Genomic DNA, 18,408 nt, shown 5'->3' on the forward strand with positions numbered 1-18,408 from the left:
CCCTCACCCTGGCCTGCACCCAAGATGTGGGGTAAAAACATAAATTGCCGGCGGTGGTGGTGCATGCCTTTAATCCCAGCACTTGGGAGGCAGAGGTAAGAGGATTGCCATGAGCTCGAGGTCACCATGAGAGTACAGAGTGAATTCCAGATCATCCTAGACCAGAGAGAGTTCCTACCTTGAGAAGCCAAAAACAAACAAAGAAACAAATAAACAAACAAACAAATAAATAGTTTTCTATTTTCTACCAATTCCTTGGCCTTGGGCTTGCTCTGACATGACTTTTACAGCTTCCTTTAAGGACTCCTGCTCTCCCTCTGGACGAGCTACTCCCCCAAACTCCCTCCTAGGTATGTGAAAGCTTTTCCCCAACTATCTACACACAGAAATACTTGAACTTTGGGTGTTTTCAAATGAACCACAAAATGAAATCCTTTTCTCTGAGAGAACCTTGTGTCCCAGCCACCCGGTTAAGAGCGCTTCCAGAGCAAGCATGAGAGGCCCGAGGAGGCCCAAGAGACTGTTTAAGATTGAAAGTTCTGGATCCTCATAAACAGCTGGATGTGGCCATGCACATCTGTAACCCCAGGCCCACATGGGAGCAGAGACCTGAAAATCACTGGGGCTCCTAAATTAAAACAAAACCTGCAAGTTCAGGAATCAGCAGGAGACTCCATCTCAAGGATGAGCTGGGGGAAGAGCAATGGAGCAGGAACCGGCATTCAATCCCCTGCACCGCAGGCACAGGCAAGCACATGGGCTGCCACGTGGGCACACGCACGTCCGTACAACACGCACACACCGTCTGAGTTTGATCCCCAGACCTGAGAGTGCCAGTGCCTCCCCACCATCTAAGGGGACCCAGTCCTAGCTCCTTGCCTAAGCATCTCCTACTAACGTTGACCAGCTCCATCCTTTCGCCTCCACCTACAGAACCAAACTCACATGTGGTCTTTTGCCTTTTCTGGACCTCTCAGCACTGAGGTGCCTCTACATGCCTTTCAGATACAAATCCCCTACCTTCTTTCTACTGAGCGTACCCTCTGGTTACGTAGAATCTTGGCACATATTCCAAAGAAAGCTTCTTGTAGATAATCACTGATCTCATGGAATTGTTTATGTGTCCTGTTGTCTGCTGAGGCATGTGTTAGCCTGTGTCTGTGATCTGATATTCTGTTGGTAGTGTGTTTTTGTGTGCCATCTTTGAGTGTATTATGTGGTACATTTACATGATAAAGTCTCGCCCTCTCAAGAAAAGGTGCCAGATTGCTTAGTGGTTAAGCCCTTGCCAGTGAAGTCTAAGGACCCCATTTGAGAGGCTAGATTCCCCAGGACCACTAGGTCTCTGTGTTTTCCATCTCTCTATTACTATTTCAGAATTCTTTGTAATAATGAGGAGGTGCTGGAGAAATGGCTTAGTGGTTCAGGACCCATGTTCCACCCTCCAGATCCCATGTAAGCCAGATGTACAAAATTGAGGCAAGTGCAAGGTCACACATGCCCACTATGTGGTGTTCGATTGCAGTGGCTAAGGTCTTGATGTGCCAATTCTGTCTCTCTCCTTTTGTCCCTCTCTCTCTCTCTCAAATAAAAATAAATTTAAAAAATAATGAGGAAATATACATGAGATGTTTCTCTGAGTTCTGGGTCGCTCTAGGAAATTATGCAGTCACGGGCACCCACAGTTGATAGGCAGGAGGCTTGGACTTCAGCTGGTGGTAGTTGGGAGGTGGCACATTGTTGGAGAAGGCGTGTTGCTAAGGGTGCTCCTTGGTGGTCTGTGAGCCCTGGCCTTGCAGTGCTACTTTGCATTGCTTTCCTGCTGCTCTTGTCCAGCTGGTGCTGAGAAAGATACGTGTGGGGCAGAGCTTCTGAGCTCCATCAGGGGCCGCACACTCCTGGGGAAGGGGGTCTTTTACAAGCCAGCCACTCCTGAGATCTTGTGTATACAGGTGGGTGTACAACTTAATCTGCATTTTAACCTCCTTCCGGGACGTGAGGCTGAAATTTCCAACTTTTTAGTCTTTTTCTGGTTACCCGGTGTACGATTAAGCTACAAAGGGGCCCATCTTATTAAATCTAACAAAGGTGGCTCATTACCAGTAATAAACGATATCACTCAGGCAATTCCAAAGGTTTGAGGAGCTCTGGCATGTACACTGTGAAAAGACTCAAGGTCAAAGGTGCTGACTGTCCCTCAGGACCTAAGGCTCCTGTCTGCCTGTCTGCTGAATTTCCACTGGCAGCCAGCAGCACCTTGCCATCCGTGCAAGCAGGCCATGCAGTGATGGCCTCTCAGCTGCCCTCCAGTCCTTCCACGTGAAGCTCCAAGTGGACAGCATGAGCCACCTTCACTAAGTGCTGACCAAATGGCCCATTTCTGGAAAAGGAACTGATTGAATTTTTGGATAGTTTCCTGTGTAAGATATTTAACTGAGAGAGTTGAACATTTCCCCAGCTCCTTACACACACTCTCCTGAAACCCCCACCCTGCATGCCTCTTAATAATTGCTAACAAATTAAAGAAAGACATGAAATTGTACAATGAGATGACATGTATAATTATTTCATTTCTTTAAACTCACCACACTGGGACACGAAAACTTGGAGGACACACTCTTAGCATCTGTAAACCCACTCAGGAATAACCTTAATTTTAAATATCCTGAATATAACTGACAGGTGTTTCTTGTGACTTTTCAGATCCACATAACACTCAGCAACTTCTTTTTTTTTTTTAATTAATTAATTATTTATTTATTTGAGAGCGACAGACACAGAGAGAAAGACAGATAGAGGGAGAGAGAGAGAATGGGCGCGCCAGAGCTTCCAGCCTCTGCAAACGAACTCCAGACGCGTGCGCCCCCTTGTGCATCTGGCTAACGTGGGACCTGGGGAACCGAGCCTCGAACCGGGGTCCTTAGGTTTCACAGGCAAGAGCTTAACCGCTAAGCCATCTCTCCAGCCCAACACTCAGCAACTTCTGCCAAAGGAGGGGATGAGACTGACGCATGTGGACTCAGTCGTAGCCTTTGTTCACTGTCTTTTCTCCGGGCTGCTGCTGCTGTTGCTCTTCTCTCCCTCTTCCTCCTCCTCCAAGTGTAAGGTCTTGCCTGTGCTAAACAGTGGCCTTCCACCAAGCCACATCCCTGGACCATGTCCCAATTTTGACCAATGTGAAGTCACTGTTTTCAGGGCTTTTCCTGGGACCTTGTTCCTCAGGGTAGTAGTGAACAGGTGGCTGAAACTTTAGGAGCCTAGTGGGAATTGACAAGACTGGTGCTTCCCTGCTCTTGAACGACCTGTCTTAGTTTGTGGTTTCTCCCTCACATATTAGGTCTCTGTGCTTCCAGGGCTCCTCACATCAAAACAACATATCATAGCCGGGCGTTTTGGTGCACACCTTTAATCCCAGCACTCGGGAGGCAGAGGTAGGAGGATCGCTGTGTGTTTAAGGCCACCCTGAAACTACATAATGAATTCAAGGTCAGCCTGGTGTAGAGTGAGACCCTACCTCAAAAAACCAATAAATAAATACATAAATAAAAACAGCAAGAAGCAGCAGAGAGAGCTAGAACAGAACATGTGGCAGGTACTCTATTTAAAGTACTCATGGTGCATCACAGGCACTTGGTTTGGTTTCTGAGTGTGTATGCACACACGCGCATGTGCGCCTGCACACACATGCATGTGTGTAGACCAGAGGTGCACATCAGATGCCTGGATGTCTTAATTGTTACCAGTCTTCTCCTTTGAGGCAGGGTCTGTCACTGAATCTCTGGCTCACTACCTCATGTAGACTAGCCAGCCAGGGAGCCCCGTGCACACGGTGGCACCCCACCACGCCTGCCCCTGCACGCGGGGCGAGGTGTTTGATTTCAGGTCCTTGTACCTGTGTAGCAAGTACTTCACTCACCGAGACGGCCTCCCCCCAAGAGTTGGCAGTTTCTAGTTAGTTGGTCTCCAACAACATCTATATCCTTATTAAAATCTAAACTTCTCTCTACTTTCATTGAATTATATTTTTGTCCCCTCTATTTTTTTTCAAAGACAGTAAGAGATAGTTTATTTTGGAGCCAAATATGAGTGATCAAGGCATGGGTACACCAATTTAGGTTATCCCAATACTCTCTTTCAATGCGGTAACAGTTTCATGTTTTTATGACAAAGAACAAAGAAAACCATTAATCATAATGCTTTCAAATACACTGAAAACATCAAGAAGGTGGGTTACAGCAAAGTGGAGAAATCTTTGCTATAGGCCACCTGTGCTATTTGATGACATTTGTAGAATCTCATGCGGATATAAAATGACGTTGTGAGCTGGAGAGATGGCTTAGCTGTTAGACACTTGCTGGTGAAGCCTAAGGACCCCAGTTCGAGGCTCGATTCCCCAAGACCCATGTTAGCCAGATGAACAGGGGCGGGGGGGGGTCGCATGTGTCTGGAGTTCATTTGCAGTGTGTGCTCTGGTGTGCCCATTCTCTCTCTCTCTCTCTCTCTCTCTCTCTCTCTCTGTCTCTTTCTCTCTGTGTCTGTCAGTCTCAAAAAAATAATTAGAAATAAACAAAAAAAATTTTAACGTGAATATTGTTAATCTTTTTTGAAACTCACTGTAAATGATGAGACCTGAAGGTTATTTCTCCCTGTCTTGTGGTGGATAGATTTTTTTCCTTTGTGTTGAGAAACAGATTGTTTGAAGTAACCATGTGCCTTCAAGCTCAGGTTAGACCATGTCATTATCTCCTTGCTTTCTTCTCATGCTTGCCTTGGCAACGTGGCCACCATGTTATAAGTTTATCTAGGCTGTCCATGGATATGGAGAGGCCAACATGAGACAGCCTAGAGTAACAGCTTCTCCACACACCCCCACAGAACACCTCTGAGAGTGGGGGTGTGAAATTTTTCCTCACACTGACCAATTCTCCTGCACTACCTGGGTCCAATTCTCACTATAGAAACCTGGAGAGACTGTCAGAAACCACAAGCTGATGGCTCAGCTTGGCAAGACTTGTTTTTAACGTCAGAGGCCAATGTCAACTCCAGGCCTCCAGCACTTTCACTCACTGCCTATAGATGTGGGGTTCCTGTGACTATCTATTGAATTCTATAATTGTCTTGAATGGCTAACAGAATTCAGAGTCTCTTCGGCTATGTCTAATATTCCAAGATGCTCAGCAATTGGAAAAGCCTCATGGGAATATGTTTGCAACAGACATGTGTGGGTGCAGACCTTCTGTGCAGGATCAATGTGTATAAACATCCAAGCACTGGGGTGTCTTAATGAACCCTTTATGCAGTCTTGTTCAAGGATTTTCAGAGACCTATGCTGTAACCTTGACCTTCTTTACTGAGGTTGAAAGAATGAGAACGCTCCAGCCATGTAGTGTTTTCTTCTGACCAGCTCCATTAGGAAATTATATAGGGTATCTTTTAAAAAATATAGTTCTTAACTAATTTAAAATGCATGATAACAAGAGGCCCCATTACCAGCAATAAAAGTTATCCTTGAGGCAATTCCAAAGGTTTGGAGAGCTCTGTGTCAGGGACTGGGAACAAAGTCTAAGAACCGCGTACCTTGATTGAACCTCAGGACCTGCAGCTCCTGGTGTGCTCCACTGGCTGAATTTCCATGGACAGGCAGCACTGACGTGCCTGCCATGCAAGCAAGGTGACATCAGAATGGCCTCTCAGCTCCTTGAGTCCCTCCAGATAGGTTTCAAGTAACCAAGATAAGCCATCTTCACTGAGTCCTGTTTAATGGCTCATTACTGGCAAAAAAAAAAAAAAAAAAAAAAAAAAAAAAAAAAAAAAATCAGTTGTCTTCAAGCCTGAACTTCAGACAGTTTGTTGGCTAAGAAACAAAAGGAACAGTTAAACCTTTCCCCAGCCCCTTATATACAATCTCCCGGTACCTCCATCATGCTTGCCTCCCAACAGATGCTCACAAAATTTAAAAGACATAACCTTGTATAGTCAGAAAATAAGCCTCTATGGGGGAAACTTGAAAGCCTAAGTCCTGAAAATGATGTGTTAGCTGCACCGAGAAGCTACATTATCAGCCCATTATCCAAGGAGCCTTTGTCAAAGAAGCACCACACTTCTGCACCATGAAATGAGTATCCGTGATCCAGGGAGACTGAGGAAGTGACAAATATTCTACTCTTTTCCATTTCTTTCAAAGTATAGCCTAGTCTGCTTTGACGACTTGTATAAAAAAAAGTACCAGAAACTAGACACACACACACACACACACACACACACACACACATATTTGAGAGAAAGATACATATATTTGAAAGAGAGAGAAAGAGGTAGAGGTAGAGAGAGAGAGAGAGAGAATGGGCACACCAGGGCCTCCAGCTGCTGCAAATGAACTACAGATGCATGCACCTCCTTGTATGTCTGGCTTATGTGAGTCCTGGGAAATCAAACCAGAAACCAGGGTCCTTTGGCTTTGCAGGCAAACACCTTAACCAATAAGCCATCTTCTCCAGCCCCGAAACCAGATAATTTTCAAAGAAATAAGGTGGATGCATCTCACGGTTCTGAAGGTTCACGAGCAATGGCACAAGTCTCTCCTCAGGTGTGGAGTCAGAGCAGAAGTGGTGTGTGAGGTGAGAGTCAACGGATGCTCCAGGCTGCCTTGGAACACCCCACTCTCCTGAGAACTAAGCAGGTCTCATGGAGCCAACACTGAGCCCTGTCGAGGGTGCTTCCCCAGGACCTATTACCTTCTGGTCGGCCTGATTTCAAACTTTCCCTACTTCAACATCACCACACTGTGGGCCAAACATCCAGCACATGACCCTTTGGGGGACACATTTTAAACCACATTTAAGCCGTGTAAGGGGCTATCCTGACTTTAATATATAGACTCTTATCTAAATATCTTCATTTTGTGTCAAACTTTATCCTTTGCTTCTGCATAACCATATAACATCTTTCTTCACCCAAAGGAAGAGAGGAACTCACAGATATGGCTTCTCATCTGTAGCCCTTGTGTTAGGACTTCCTCTTGAGTTTTCCTTTTTGTAGTTGAATTGCCAGGAATTGATCCAGGGTGTTGCCCATTCTCAAGGCTCCACTACTAAGGTACAGCCCCAGCCCTCCCCTGAGTTCCTGCCAACAGAATATTGCTATTTTGATGTGTTCCCCCCACCCACCAAGGGTTTCTATGTCGGGACCTTGGTCTTTAGGGTGGTAGTCTCTAGGCTGTGAGAACTCTAGGGGATGGGACCTAGTGGGAGGTCACAAGACTAGTTCTTACCTCTTCCTTACTTGCTTTCTTAGGAAGTGACCTCTCCATCACACATGAGGTGTCTGGATATTCCAGCTCTTAAAGTTGTATTACTCAGTTATGGAAACAGGTGGGAGCCATGGTTTATGCTATGGATATGACAGGGCTTGTCCCTGAACGAGTCATGTGCTTGATCACGGTCCTCTGTGTGGTAGTGTTGATGTTGTGGACACTTTGAGAGACAAGGCTGCATGGAAGGCTGGGCAGATCCATGCTGTCTTGCAGGACTGGGTCAGTCTAGAAGGGGAAGAGTTTCCAGGAGCGTGAGTTGTTACAAACAGGCTGTCCTCTCTTTCCCTGGCCAGGTGTCCTGTCTCTTACTCTTGCGTCTGCTCCCCTGTTACGCCATCACTGTATTAGTTATTTTTCTCATCACAGAACTCTATACTTCACAGAAGCAACTTAGTGGAGGGAGGATTTATTGTGGCTCATGGTTTCCGAGGGTACAGTCCCCCGTGGCAGAGAAGGCATGCCAGCTGGAGCACACAGCCGGGGCTCCTCACATCCCAACGGCAGACACGCAGTGGAGAAAGCTGGATTGAGTTGGAATCAGGGGTTGGTATAATCTTCACGGTAAGCACTTACTTGTCCAGTGAGCCATATCCCCATCCTTTGAAAAGTCAGGCTTATGACTGCAAAGACTTTCTCATAGTCTGTGTCTTAATATTACTTTTATTATTTCTTCCTGCTTATCACGTTTAAGATGCCAAATAGTTATTGAAAGATAGCTCCCCAGGGAACTGAAATTTCCCCTAAGAATCTCATTCTGAGAAAAGGCAAAGGAGTTCATGCCAGTGAAGACAACTTGGTAGATCACCTTGCGAGAGAGACTGGAGCCAAGGAAACTGTGGGAGGGGCCTTCCCTTGACCAGGACTTCTTAAGCATGCCAGCCCTGGCCTCTATTTAAGTGTCACGCTTTCCCGACTGAGGTAGCAGGACATGATCCTGGCCTCTGTTTAAACCCAAATCTCAAGTCAGACCCTGAAGATGTATTGAGAGACATGTGACTAATCTTGTCTGCTCTCTTCCCAATGTGGCCACCTTGAATGAACGTCCTTTCTCTGCTTTTTCACTATGAACTTGGCTGTTTTAAATGGCTCATTGAGGACAGGTGGTTATATTAATTCACACATTTATTAGCTTTCATTGACTGTGCTTTTGGTTGTTTTAGGTTAATAAATAAAGAAAATAAAAGTATTTTTTAGAAGTTCGCTCCTGTATGTGTGCATGTGTACGTGTTTGTGGGTGGTATGGGCGGTGTGGGCGGTGTGGGCGGGGTGGGTGGTGTGTGTGGGGTGGGCGGGGTGGGTGGTGCGTGCATGTGCAGGTGCCTCTGAGAGCCAGGCACTCCCATGTAGCAGAAGTTGCTGCCCTGAAGGAGCCGGAGTAGAATGCCTGGTGTCAGGCTACATTGCCTGTCTGCCTGGTATTATTTCCAGAGGTGATCCAGAGATTCTCAGGGCCTTTGCTCCCCTGTTAGATTGTGATTACAGGAGCAGTAGCCACACCCACCTGTTTTACATGGGACCTGGGGACTTGAACTCAGGCACTCTCTGGCCGCTTCAGGCCCTCACTCTTTCCCGAGAAGCACACTTAACCTCTGAGCCATCTCTCCAGACTTGTACTTCACAAATCTCAATCAATCTTTGTTATCATTCAAGAGGATTTATTTATTTATTTATTTATTTATTTGGTTTTCAAGGTAGGATTTCACTCTAGTCCAGGCTGACCTGGAACTCACTCTGTAGTCTCAGGGTGGCATTGCACTCATGGAGATCCTCCTACCTCTGCCTCCCGAGTGCTGGGATTAAAGGCGTGCACCACCACTACCAGCTTCAAGAGGATTTTTTTTTTAATGGGCAATTGTCTTATAGCATATTTGGGAATTTTTTAATGGTTTATAAAAAGTTAATATGTCTTTCTACCAATTCCAACAACCATTCCATATCTGAAGGAACATTATTAACATATTGCTCCAATTCAAATGGGAACAAATGGACTTCCATAATATGTTGGATTTGAAGTTTAGTCAGTGTGACCCTGTGAGTGAGAAAAGTTGGTGTAACAGACAGAATATTCCGGGCAAAGCGGTGAGAAATAGCAGTCAGTTTCCTACTTGGGAAAAGTGAAAGTCTCAGGGGACATGTTGCAACCTTTATCCAGCTATCCCAGCATCCCAAAACAGACAGAATACTGCCAATCCCAAAGAGGTGGCTCATGATGTGTCCCCACAGTCACATCCTTTGTGTGTGGTGGACTAGCAGTGCCTCTGGCCACACACAGAGAAGGGACTGACTTCAGGAAAGAGTGCCCAGCGCTGCCTGCTGGCCCTTCCCTACCACAGAGTCTCTAGCAAAGCGACACCATGCTGAGCCTGGGTCACGATGGCGGAAGTCAGGAGGAGTACTGAATTAGGAGGCTACGTGTCTGGGAAAGACGGGTGCCTTAGGCTCCAGTGGGTGGGGCGTGGGGCTATACGTCTGCTCTGCTGTCTGATTGTGGGATTCTCTCGAACAAGCAAATAGTCAAGAAGACGGATCTAAAGCCACGCTGTCAGATTATTTATTTATTTATTTATTTGAGAGCCACAGACACAGAGAGAAAGACAGATAGAGGGAGAGAGAGAATGGGCGTGCCAGGGCTTCCAGCCTCTGCAAACGAACTCCAGACGCGTGCGCCCCCTTGTGCATCTGGCTAACGTGGGGCCTGGGGAACCGAGCCTCGAACCGGGGCCCTTAGGCTTCACAGGCAAGCGCTTAACCGCTAAGCCATCTCTCCAGCCCCGCTGTCAGAGTTTTGAGAGTTACCCACATCACCACCCTCGTCTCTACTTCCCACCCTTTGCAGGGGAAGGGAGCTGGAGCCCTCTAACGTCGCTGTGTGAAGAAGAGAGAAGAGGAGCGTTGGATCCTGCCTCCTCCTCCTCTTTGCTGTCAGTTTCCCACTGACTGGTCACACCCCAGGAACTTCTTGAACTTCAAAGAAGTTAAGGTCCATCTAAGGCACATCAACCTGAGTAGTTGGGTTAAACTCATCAGAAGCCACACCCAGATCTCGGTCCTGTCTCTTCCCTTGGCTGGTCTCTGTAGGGCCATCTTTGCAGGAAGGCAGCCTTGCGGTGCAGAGTCTTCAGCAGAGCAGGCCGCGCACTGTTGATGATGTCTACGCACCCACCCGCTTCCTTTACAGCTCCCCTCCCTTCCTGCCTCTCTCTACTCACCCCTCCACAGAAACCTTCCCAGGGCTCCCAGCCATAATCCTAAGAACATTCCCCCAACTGCCAAGGGAGAGGACGTTCGGGTAAGTGTGAGGCTTTCTGATGCTAGAAGTCAGATCCTATAAAGGGCCCCAGGACTCAAGGAAAATGAAGAACTCAGGAGTGTGACCTCCCCAGTAGAGGTGTCTGTCCTCACCCCTGGAATCTGCAGGGGCTCCAGTGTCCTATAGCTCAAGACTGGTCCCTCCTTCTTGTTCAGGGCTGGCTCCTTGACACCATGACCTATCACACCATATGTGTCCAGGTCATTGTGGCTACCATACCAATCTGTCCTGGGTTCTTTTGTTCAGAAACAGGAAAATAAAAACGAGGAAGCGAGCGTTGCCAGGGGAAGGAGGCTTTACTGAGGGTGCGTGCTGGAGCTCTGGGCACTGGGCGCCTGCTAACGCCTGCTTGCTGTCCTGCGCGGGCGTACTTGGCAGTCGCTGCACATGGCTAGGGATGTCTGAGGATGTCCTGTGTGACTTCTGTTCTCCACGCCAAGGTTTTTGCTTACAGGGTGATCTGCTCACATGCATTCTGTCCAAGTGCACTTATCTTGCAAACGATGGAGTGGATGTGAGTGCCCCTGGCCAGGAAGCGGCCGCCGCTCAGAGTCAAGCACTGGGCTGGTATGGGCATCACGGCAAAGTTTCTCCCAAACTTAAAGAATATGTTGGCTTTAACACAGCCATAGAACATACCTAGTGAGGTCACTTACATCTGGGAGGAAAGTCCTGGTTGAAGGGTCTGGTCTTCTCGGTTCAATCTTACTACCATCTATTCCCCATGTCCCCTCCCCCCACCCCGCCCAACAGTGGTATGCCTGTATCTTTAGGAATAAGATGGAAGCCCAGGAGATGTACAGCTGTCTGATCCACAGCTGACCCCGGGTTGAATCAACTCTGACCCAGTCCCATGACTAAGCAGCTGTGGGCAGGAAACACTGACAGCCCCTCCCTCCAGAAGCTTAGCTCTATCAAGGAGCAGACATGGACCCCAAGAACGGAAATACCTGTGGGGTGGAAAGTCCCATATAAGCTAGTGTGACTTGGGGGTGAGCAGAGGGCGAGCACAAGAATTCTGGAAGAATCTATGAAGACCTTTATAGGTGTTCACCGTGAACTTAGCTCTCCCCACCAGCTACACCTGATGCTCGATCTGGGGAATGAACTGCTCTCTGTGGCCAAAAATAAAAAGCAAAAATTAATAGGTATTGGACACAGAGTGTGGCCAGTGAGGAAATCTACCCACATCCAGCCTGAGCTCAGATGCAAGCCTTCACCAGGAGGTGTCTAAATGTCTTCTCAGGGTTCTGTGTTAGGACAACCCTTCCGGTCAAGACTCCATGCAGGGCGCCTCCTCAGAACCTTGCTCCTCGGGCATCGGCCTTTCCTCTGCTTCTTTGGACAAAGCTTTCTGCTGGGAGCACTGATAAGCCCTGGTGGTGTAACACTGGCCCTCGTTTTCCCACAGGATCCCATCGATTTCCTTCATCAGGTCCCGCAGCTGGGCCTCCTGCTCAGCCCCCCGCGCCCCGTTGCTGAAGCCACAGTGTCTCCGCTCACACAGCACATCCAGCTTGGCCAGGCTCTCCTCGCTGCTCTCTCGCACGTACTCGTCCAAGGAATCTCCTGCCAGATCTTCCTTCCTGGTGAACACCAGGATGGTGTGAGCCAGGATGCGTGCTCCAAAGATCTCTTCAAGGCGCCTGGCAGCCTGCTGGTCCTCCTCGGTGAACCGGCCCAGCTGCATCACCAGGAGCACCGCGTGGGGGCCCTGCAAGGTCAGGTCTATGGCCTGACGGATCTCAGCCGCTGCCTCCGGCTGGACCGGAAGGGACAGAATGTCTGGGGTGTCGATCACCTCCAGCTCCTTCCCAGCCCATTCTCGGCTCCCTTTCTGGATCTTCGTAGTCACTGGTCTAGGACTGAGTTTGGACTCAAATACTTGTCTGCCAAGGATGCTGTTTCCTGTTGCACTTTTCCCACTTCCTGTTTTACCCACCAGAATGAGCCGAAGTATTTTGGGGGTGGGTTCTTTCTCCTTCAGATCTAGAAGGATTTTAAAACAAAAGAAATAAGCAAAAAGAACTGGAGTTAGCGTTCATCTTCTCCATTTATCCAAAGTCACCTGTGTGGGTACTCTGCATTATGTGAGGGGCAGACTGTCCCAGGATGGAGCAGGAGAGAGAAAGCATCTATTCCTAAGACACACCCTTGGCTCACATTCTTAGCCCATGTCGCTGAAGGTGGGGATGAGCATTACTACCCAATGGCATATTAGAGTCATCAAGTGAGAGAGGAGACTTGGAGGTGCCGAACACCGCTGAACCTAATGCTAAGATGTGTGTGTTTGTGTGTGTGTGTGTGCATGAATATGTGTTATGTAGTATGTGTGTGTATGTGTGGTGTATGTGTGTGTGGTGTTTGTATATGTGTGGTATGTGTATGTGTGTGTGTGCATGGATATATGTGTAATGTAGTGTGTGTGTGCGTATGTGTATTTGTGTGGTGTGTGTGGTTCATGTGTGTATGTGTGTGGTTCATGTGTGTGGTTTATGTGTGTGTGTTCATGCATGTATGTGCACCTGTGTGGCAAGGGAAGAGGTTGCTGTCAGGTATCTTCCTCAGTTTGCTCCCCACTTCTTTTGTCGTTGTTTGTTTTTTCGAGGTAGGGTTTCACACTAGCCCAGGCTGACTTGGAACTTACTATATAGTCTCAGTGTGGCCTCAGACTCATGGTGATCCTCCTACCTCTGCCTCCGTAGCGCTGGGATTAAAGTCATGTGTCACCATGCCAGGCCTCCACTTATTTTTGACAGCATCTCTCACTGACCCGAGGGCTCATGGGTTCATAGGCTGGCTAGTCAGCAATCCCTGAAGGATGTGCCTGTCTCCGTGTCCCCAGCATTGAGGTTAGAGACATGTACCATGCCCAGCGTATCCTGTGGGTGCTGGCGACCTGCATGCAGGTCCTTGGGCTTCACAGCAAGCACTTCACCTCCTGAGCCATCTCCCTAGCCTGCTAATGCCAAGTCCTGGGGTTGAAGGAACCCAAAGGAATTCGCATCTCATGGTCTTGAAGGTAAGATCCAAAGAATACAAAGAGGAGGCAAGTGATATTTCCAAATGAGGTCCTCACAAGATCAGATCACAGCACGTTCTCTATCCTTCCTGCAGGCAGCATTGCCTTCTAAGCCTCCTTAGCACTGATGGGTCTGGAGAGGATTTTCAGACATCTCTGTGTGTGTGCGTGTGTGTGTAGGGGGTGTGTGCACATGTATGTCCCTTGTGGCATCCCATACTCTCGCCTGCAGACTGGGTAGCTCGGCTTTGGTGTATGAAGTACAGCAACCAATGACCAGCTCTAATGTCCAGCTCTATTTCTCTTCCACCTGGTCTGTTTTTTTTTAAGCCAGAGTCTGTATTTTATCTGTTTTGAGAATTTACAGGACTGTGGATTCTAGCGTCTCTGCTCTGTTGCAGTACTGGGATTACAGGTGCTATCTGTAAAATAATATAATGGGAAGTGGAGCTTGAACTTGGGCAGTCTCGGGTCCCATAGGGTCCTTGGGTTGCATAGGAAGTGCACCTGACTACTAAGCAATCTCTCCAGGCCCAGAGGATTTTTTTTTTTTAAAGCTCTGTCACCTTGGATTCCATAAGCTGAGAAGAAGCTTATCACAGGCTGATGGTTTTCCAGTGGGCAGATTAGCATGAAATTTTCTCTGACTGTCCAGGTCCTTCAACTTCATAAAATTGTTCATGCTAAATATTTAATAAATCACAAATAATTTCTTCTGGACAGAAAATGGGTGGGCATCTAACACCCTAAATTCTATCTTCCCCAGTTAGATGGCAAAGTTGAACTCCTGAGGGGGTGGAGTTCAGTTCCCAGCAGTGCCCCTGAGGACAGTACCCTGGCTTGCATGGGGCTGCCAACCTATATGACATGCTGGAGCCAGACAACTCCCCACAAAGGGATTGGTCTCCAAGCCCTGGCTAGGTCATTTTCATCACTCCCAGCGCTGGCACGTCCTTCTCAAGGAAAACAGCTCCGCGTGTGAAGACCCTTTGCTTTGGGACTGGATTTCTCATCTCCCTTTACCCACTATACCTCTCACAGGTCCATTTCCCTATGGTAAAGAAGGGCCCCGACCTAAAGAACCTTTTGCCTTATTTTGGCTGAGGTGGGCCAATCTCTGTGACCAGAGTCTTCAATGGCCTGTCCCAGCACTCCATGGGTGAGCCCTGTCCATCTGCACCCCGGTTTCCATCTGCCTCTCTCTGGTCCATCTCTGCTGGGAGAGTGGTCATACCTCCTGAGACCTCTTGTGCAGGACCCTGAGGCAGCGGCCCCATGGGATTCCCCTGAGGAGTCTGTCCACAGTCTTCTTCCTCCACCTAGAGGACATCAATAGGACATGGGCTGATTTTCCAGGTACATTGTAAAGGGCGCCCCCCTTTTACCTTTGTTCTGCTAGAGGGAAATATGTTTTTGCACTGATGGGAGGGTGCTGGATGAGTGGGGTGGAGGGGTCTGAGACACTGTCCACAGGCTTTAGGGACCCTGTGCCCCCATGTAACAGTGGTCTCCCTCACCAGAGTAAGAGGGTTCATGTCGTGAAGGAAGGAGCCAGCAGCCTGGCAACCGAGGAATGGAGGGAAATTGTTTAGGTGGACAGGGTCTGTAGCCATGGTCTACAAAGGAGGAGGAAGAGGCACAAAGCAGGTGCTGCCCTGATCTACTCTGTCTCGGATCACGCAAGGTCTCTGGAGTGAGTGCACATGGAATGCATGGCAGGAAGTTACTGGGAAAGACTTCTTCTACTGACTTAACCCAGAAAGAGCAAGTCAGGCATTTTGGGCAGTGAGAATTGGCAGGGCTGAGAGCTGGTGTCCAGGCCCAGCTGCCGTGGGGAATATGGCAGCCGTGGGAACCTTCTGGGTGCTCAGTAGATCCTGCTGGGAACTGAGCCCCTCGGTACACCATGGTGATAGTGAGTGTCTAAGATGTCCCCACTGTTTGGGCCTTGATGTCTCTGCAGGGTGACTGTTGTGATGGAACCAGAAGAGACCATGAAGCCTCTTTACTCCCATAGTCACAATGGATTTGTATCTACAAAGCAACTCTTAGTCCCTTTTGCAAAACAGGGCCCCAAGCAGGAGCTACCATCACATCCTAGGTAGGAGAAAATTGTGTGTTGGCTTCATGGATGTTTCAGATACTCAGAGCCCCATCACCCCAGCCAGAAATTCCCATCTCCCACCTGGTGGGAGCCCAGTGTGCCTGCCTCATGGGTAATGTAGTTCTCCATATCCCGAGTCTGTGATAGGACGGGGGTGGGGGGCGGCGGGGGGAGGTGGGAAGGAACTGCACATGCATGACTGCTTTTTCAGGATGTGTAGGATCATCGCAGCCAGGTGAAGGTTCCAGGGTGTGGGGAAGCCCAGGTGAAGGAGCACTGGACGCTCCTCTTATCACCATGGTGCCACAGTGCTGTGGGGTGTTCTCCGTTCCACTGACATGCTTCTTTGTTTTTCTTCCCCAATTCCCAAGACCCAGCCAGTTAAAGGCTCATGCAACACAGCTCCGTGTGACATTCAGCTAGGCTGGGAGTGCAGGTGGCTGAGAAAGTTTGGAGGCTTCCCCAAGAAGAGAGAAGAAACAGGCAGGCACCCAGCCTGACTGAGACCAGTGTTCCCAACTCTCTAGGACACTTGGGCCACAGGGAAGTCACTGCCTCCTACATCTGTGGACTGTTGGTCTCCAAACTACAGACCACTCAATCTTTTCCTCACATGTCTGGTGGAAATGAGGTAGCACATTGCCACTGAACCCTTGTTCCTCCTTTGGAGAGATCAGGTGGCTTAACACAGAATGATGGCCCGCGGACAGAGCTGAGTGAGGCACCTAGGCGCGGTATTTACTGACCCTGCACTCTGCCCTGCCCGGGTCCAAGAGTGAGGCTTCACCTTCAGGGCCCCCCTGCCCCCCTTACTGAATGGGGTGACACACCCTGGTTATACTGGGCATGTTTTCCTCCAGCTCTGGAGAGGGAGCAGGTGTCGTTACCCTTGCTGTTTTGCCCAGGACGAAAGTGAAACTCACAGAATGTCTGCTAAGCAAGAACCACTGCAGAGATGGGTTCAAAGGTCGGTGGTAGAGCATTTTCCTGCGTGCTTAAGGCTCCGGGTCCCATTCCCCCGGAGAGAAAATCCATTAACGTTACTGTGGAACTGACTTCTTAGTTACAGCGCTTTCTAGCCGACCAGCACAAACGCAGTCACACATTTGTAAATATACAAACATATATGTACAACACATATATAATAACAGTATATTCACATATAAACATCCAAACATGACAGGTACACCATACACATAGATGCAACACATACGCACACAAGCCTGTAAATACACGAATATAACACACACACACACACGTGTACACGTCCTTACCTCTGGGCTGCCTGTCAGGCAAGAGGAGTGGCTCTGTTTCCCATCTCCTGTGGCCACGCACTCCTGTGAACTCTCGATCGTTGCATTCTGAGATAACAGAGTGCCACAGCCGCTTTGGAGGAGTGAGTGGAGGACCGAGAACACAGTGTTCACAATGTATGCCATCATGGAGGGCAGCCCACTCTTCCCTTGTACTTTTGTCTGAGATCACAGCTCTGCCTGTGAGACCAGAAGCAGGAAGGGCAGGAACACAGCCACACACTTCCACGTAGAGCTCCAGAGACAGGAAACCAAGACAAAACAAAACAGAATTCGGGTTCTGTGATCATTTTTATCCTCATCTGGGACAAGGAGACCCAGAGGCAAGAATCAGGAGATCCAAGCAAAGCAGAGCCAGCCTGGGACGTGCACCACTGGCCCCCCTCGTGAGCTGTGCCCGCTTCCCAGGGGGCTGTGTGGGTTCAGAGCTAGGCTCCCAGTCACCGAGTCTTTTCTCCCCCAGGGCTCCCCTTTCTTTCAGCACCTCTCAGGACACGGCCTGAAAACTCACTCTTCCTAAGATGGACATCACTGGTGAGGGTTTTAGTTCCACGACCTGGAAGATGTCTGCTCTCACCAGAGGGCGGGTGCCAGAGAACACCTCCAGGATTACAGAGAGCAGTGTTAGGAGGAGAGACAGAATTTTGGGACAGACTAAAGGAAAAGAAAATCCCACAAGCCTCAGAAAGATGAAAACCACAACATTTTTCTAGAACCTTCTCCACAGATCAGCCCATCACAATAAAAGGCCACTGAAGGACAGCACTGAGGACAGCTAAGTATTGGGGATGACATAGTTACCATGTGATTTTAGAACGTTCACATTTCATAAGCCGAGCTTACTGTACAGGGAGAGGAGAATGAAACTCCCTGAGCCATTGACAACTGCCAGAAAAAAGGGTTCAGGATCCTGAAATTGAGAGATTGACAATGCTCTCCAGCCCATAATTCCTACTGCCCAGCAAGGATGAGGATGACTGTGAGCAGAGCACGGGGCAGCTGTGGTGTGGAGCAGCAGCAGAGGCATGGTGAGAGAGGGTGAAGCTGAGGGTCTCCACACCCCCTAGCCTGCCTGTTACAGGGAGGAGCAAAGCTGATCACAGGAAGTTAGAAGTGGAACTTGCTAGAGTATCGTGGGACAGAACTAAGACAGAACTAAGAGGGTGGGTGCTTCCCAATGATGAGGAAACATTACGGTCCACAGTACCGTCTATTTCATGTTTGTCCATTTTCGCCAGCATTTTTTATTAAATAATATTTTTACTTTTTATTCTTTAATGTTTTCGTTATTTCCTCGTTTGTACCTTAAGGTGTCCAATTGTATTGTAAGTTGTATCTCCTTGGACA

The 18,408-nt window shown here is 48.5% G+C and overlaps 1 protein-coding gene across 1 annotated transcript; it reads right to left on the reverse strand.

The window, feature by feature from the left end:
• Positions 1–11,378: 11,378 nt before the first annotated feature.
• Gimap6 (GTPase, IMAP family member 6) lies at positions 11,379–17,229 on the reverse strand. The gene is made up of 3 exons (XM_045160701.1): positions 17,023–17,229; positions 14,879–14,963; positions 11,379–12,611 (listed from the first exon to the last, which is right to left on the reverse strand). The coding sequence occupies exons 1-3, from the start codon at positions 17,188–17,190 to the stop codon at positions 11,896–11,898; spliced, it is 969 nt and encodes a 322-aa protein (XP_045016636.1). The 5' UTR covers positions 17,191–17,229; the 3' UTR covers positions 11,379–11,895.
• Between the last annotated feature and the right edge of the window lie 1,179 nt (positions 17,230–18,408).

Source organism: Jaculus jaculus, chromosome 10 (assembly GCF_020740685.1).
Source record: "Jaculus jaculus isolate mJacJac1 chromosome 10, mJacJac1.mat.Y.cur, whole genome shotgun sequence".
NCBI lineage: Eukaryota > Metazoa > Chordata > Mammalia > Rodentia > Dipodidae > Jaculus > Jaculus jaculus.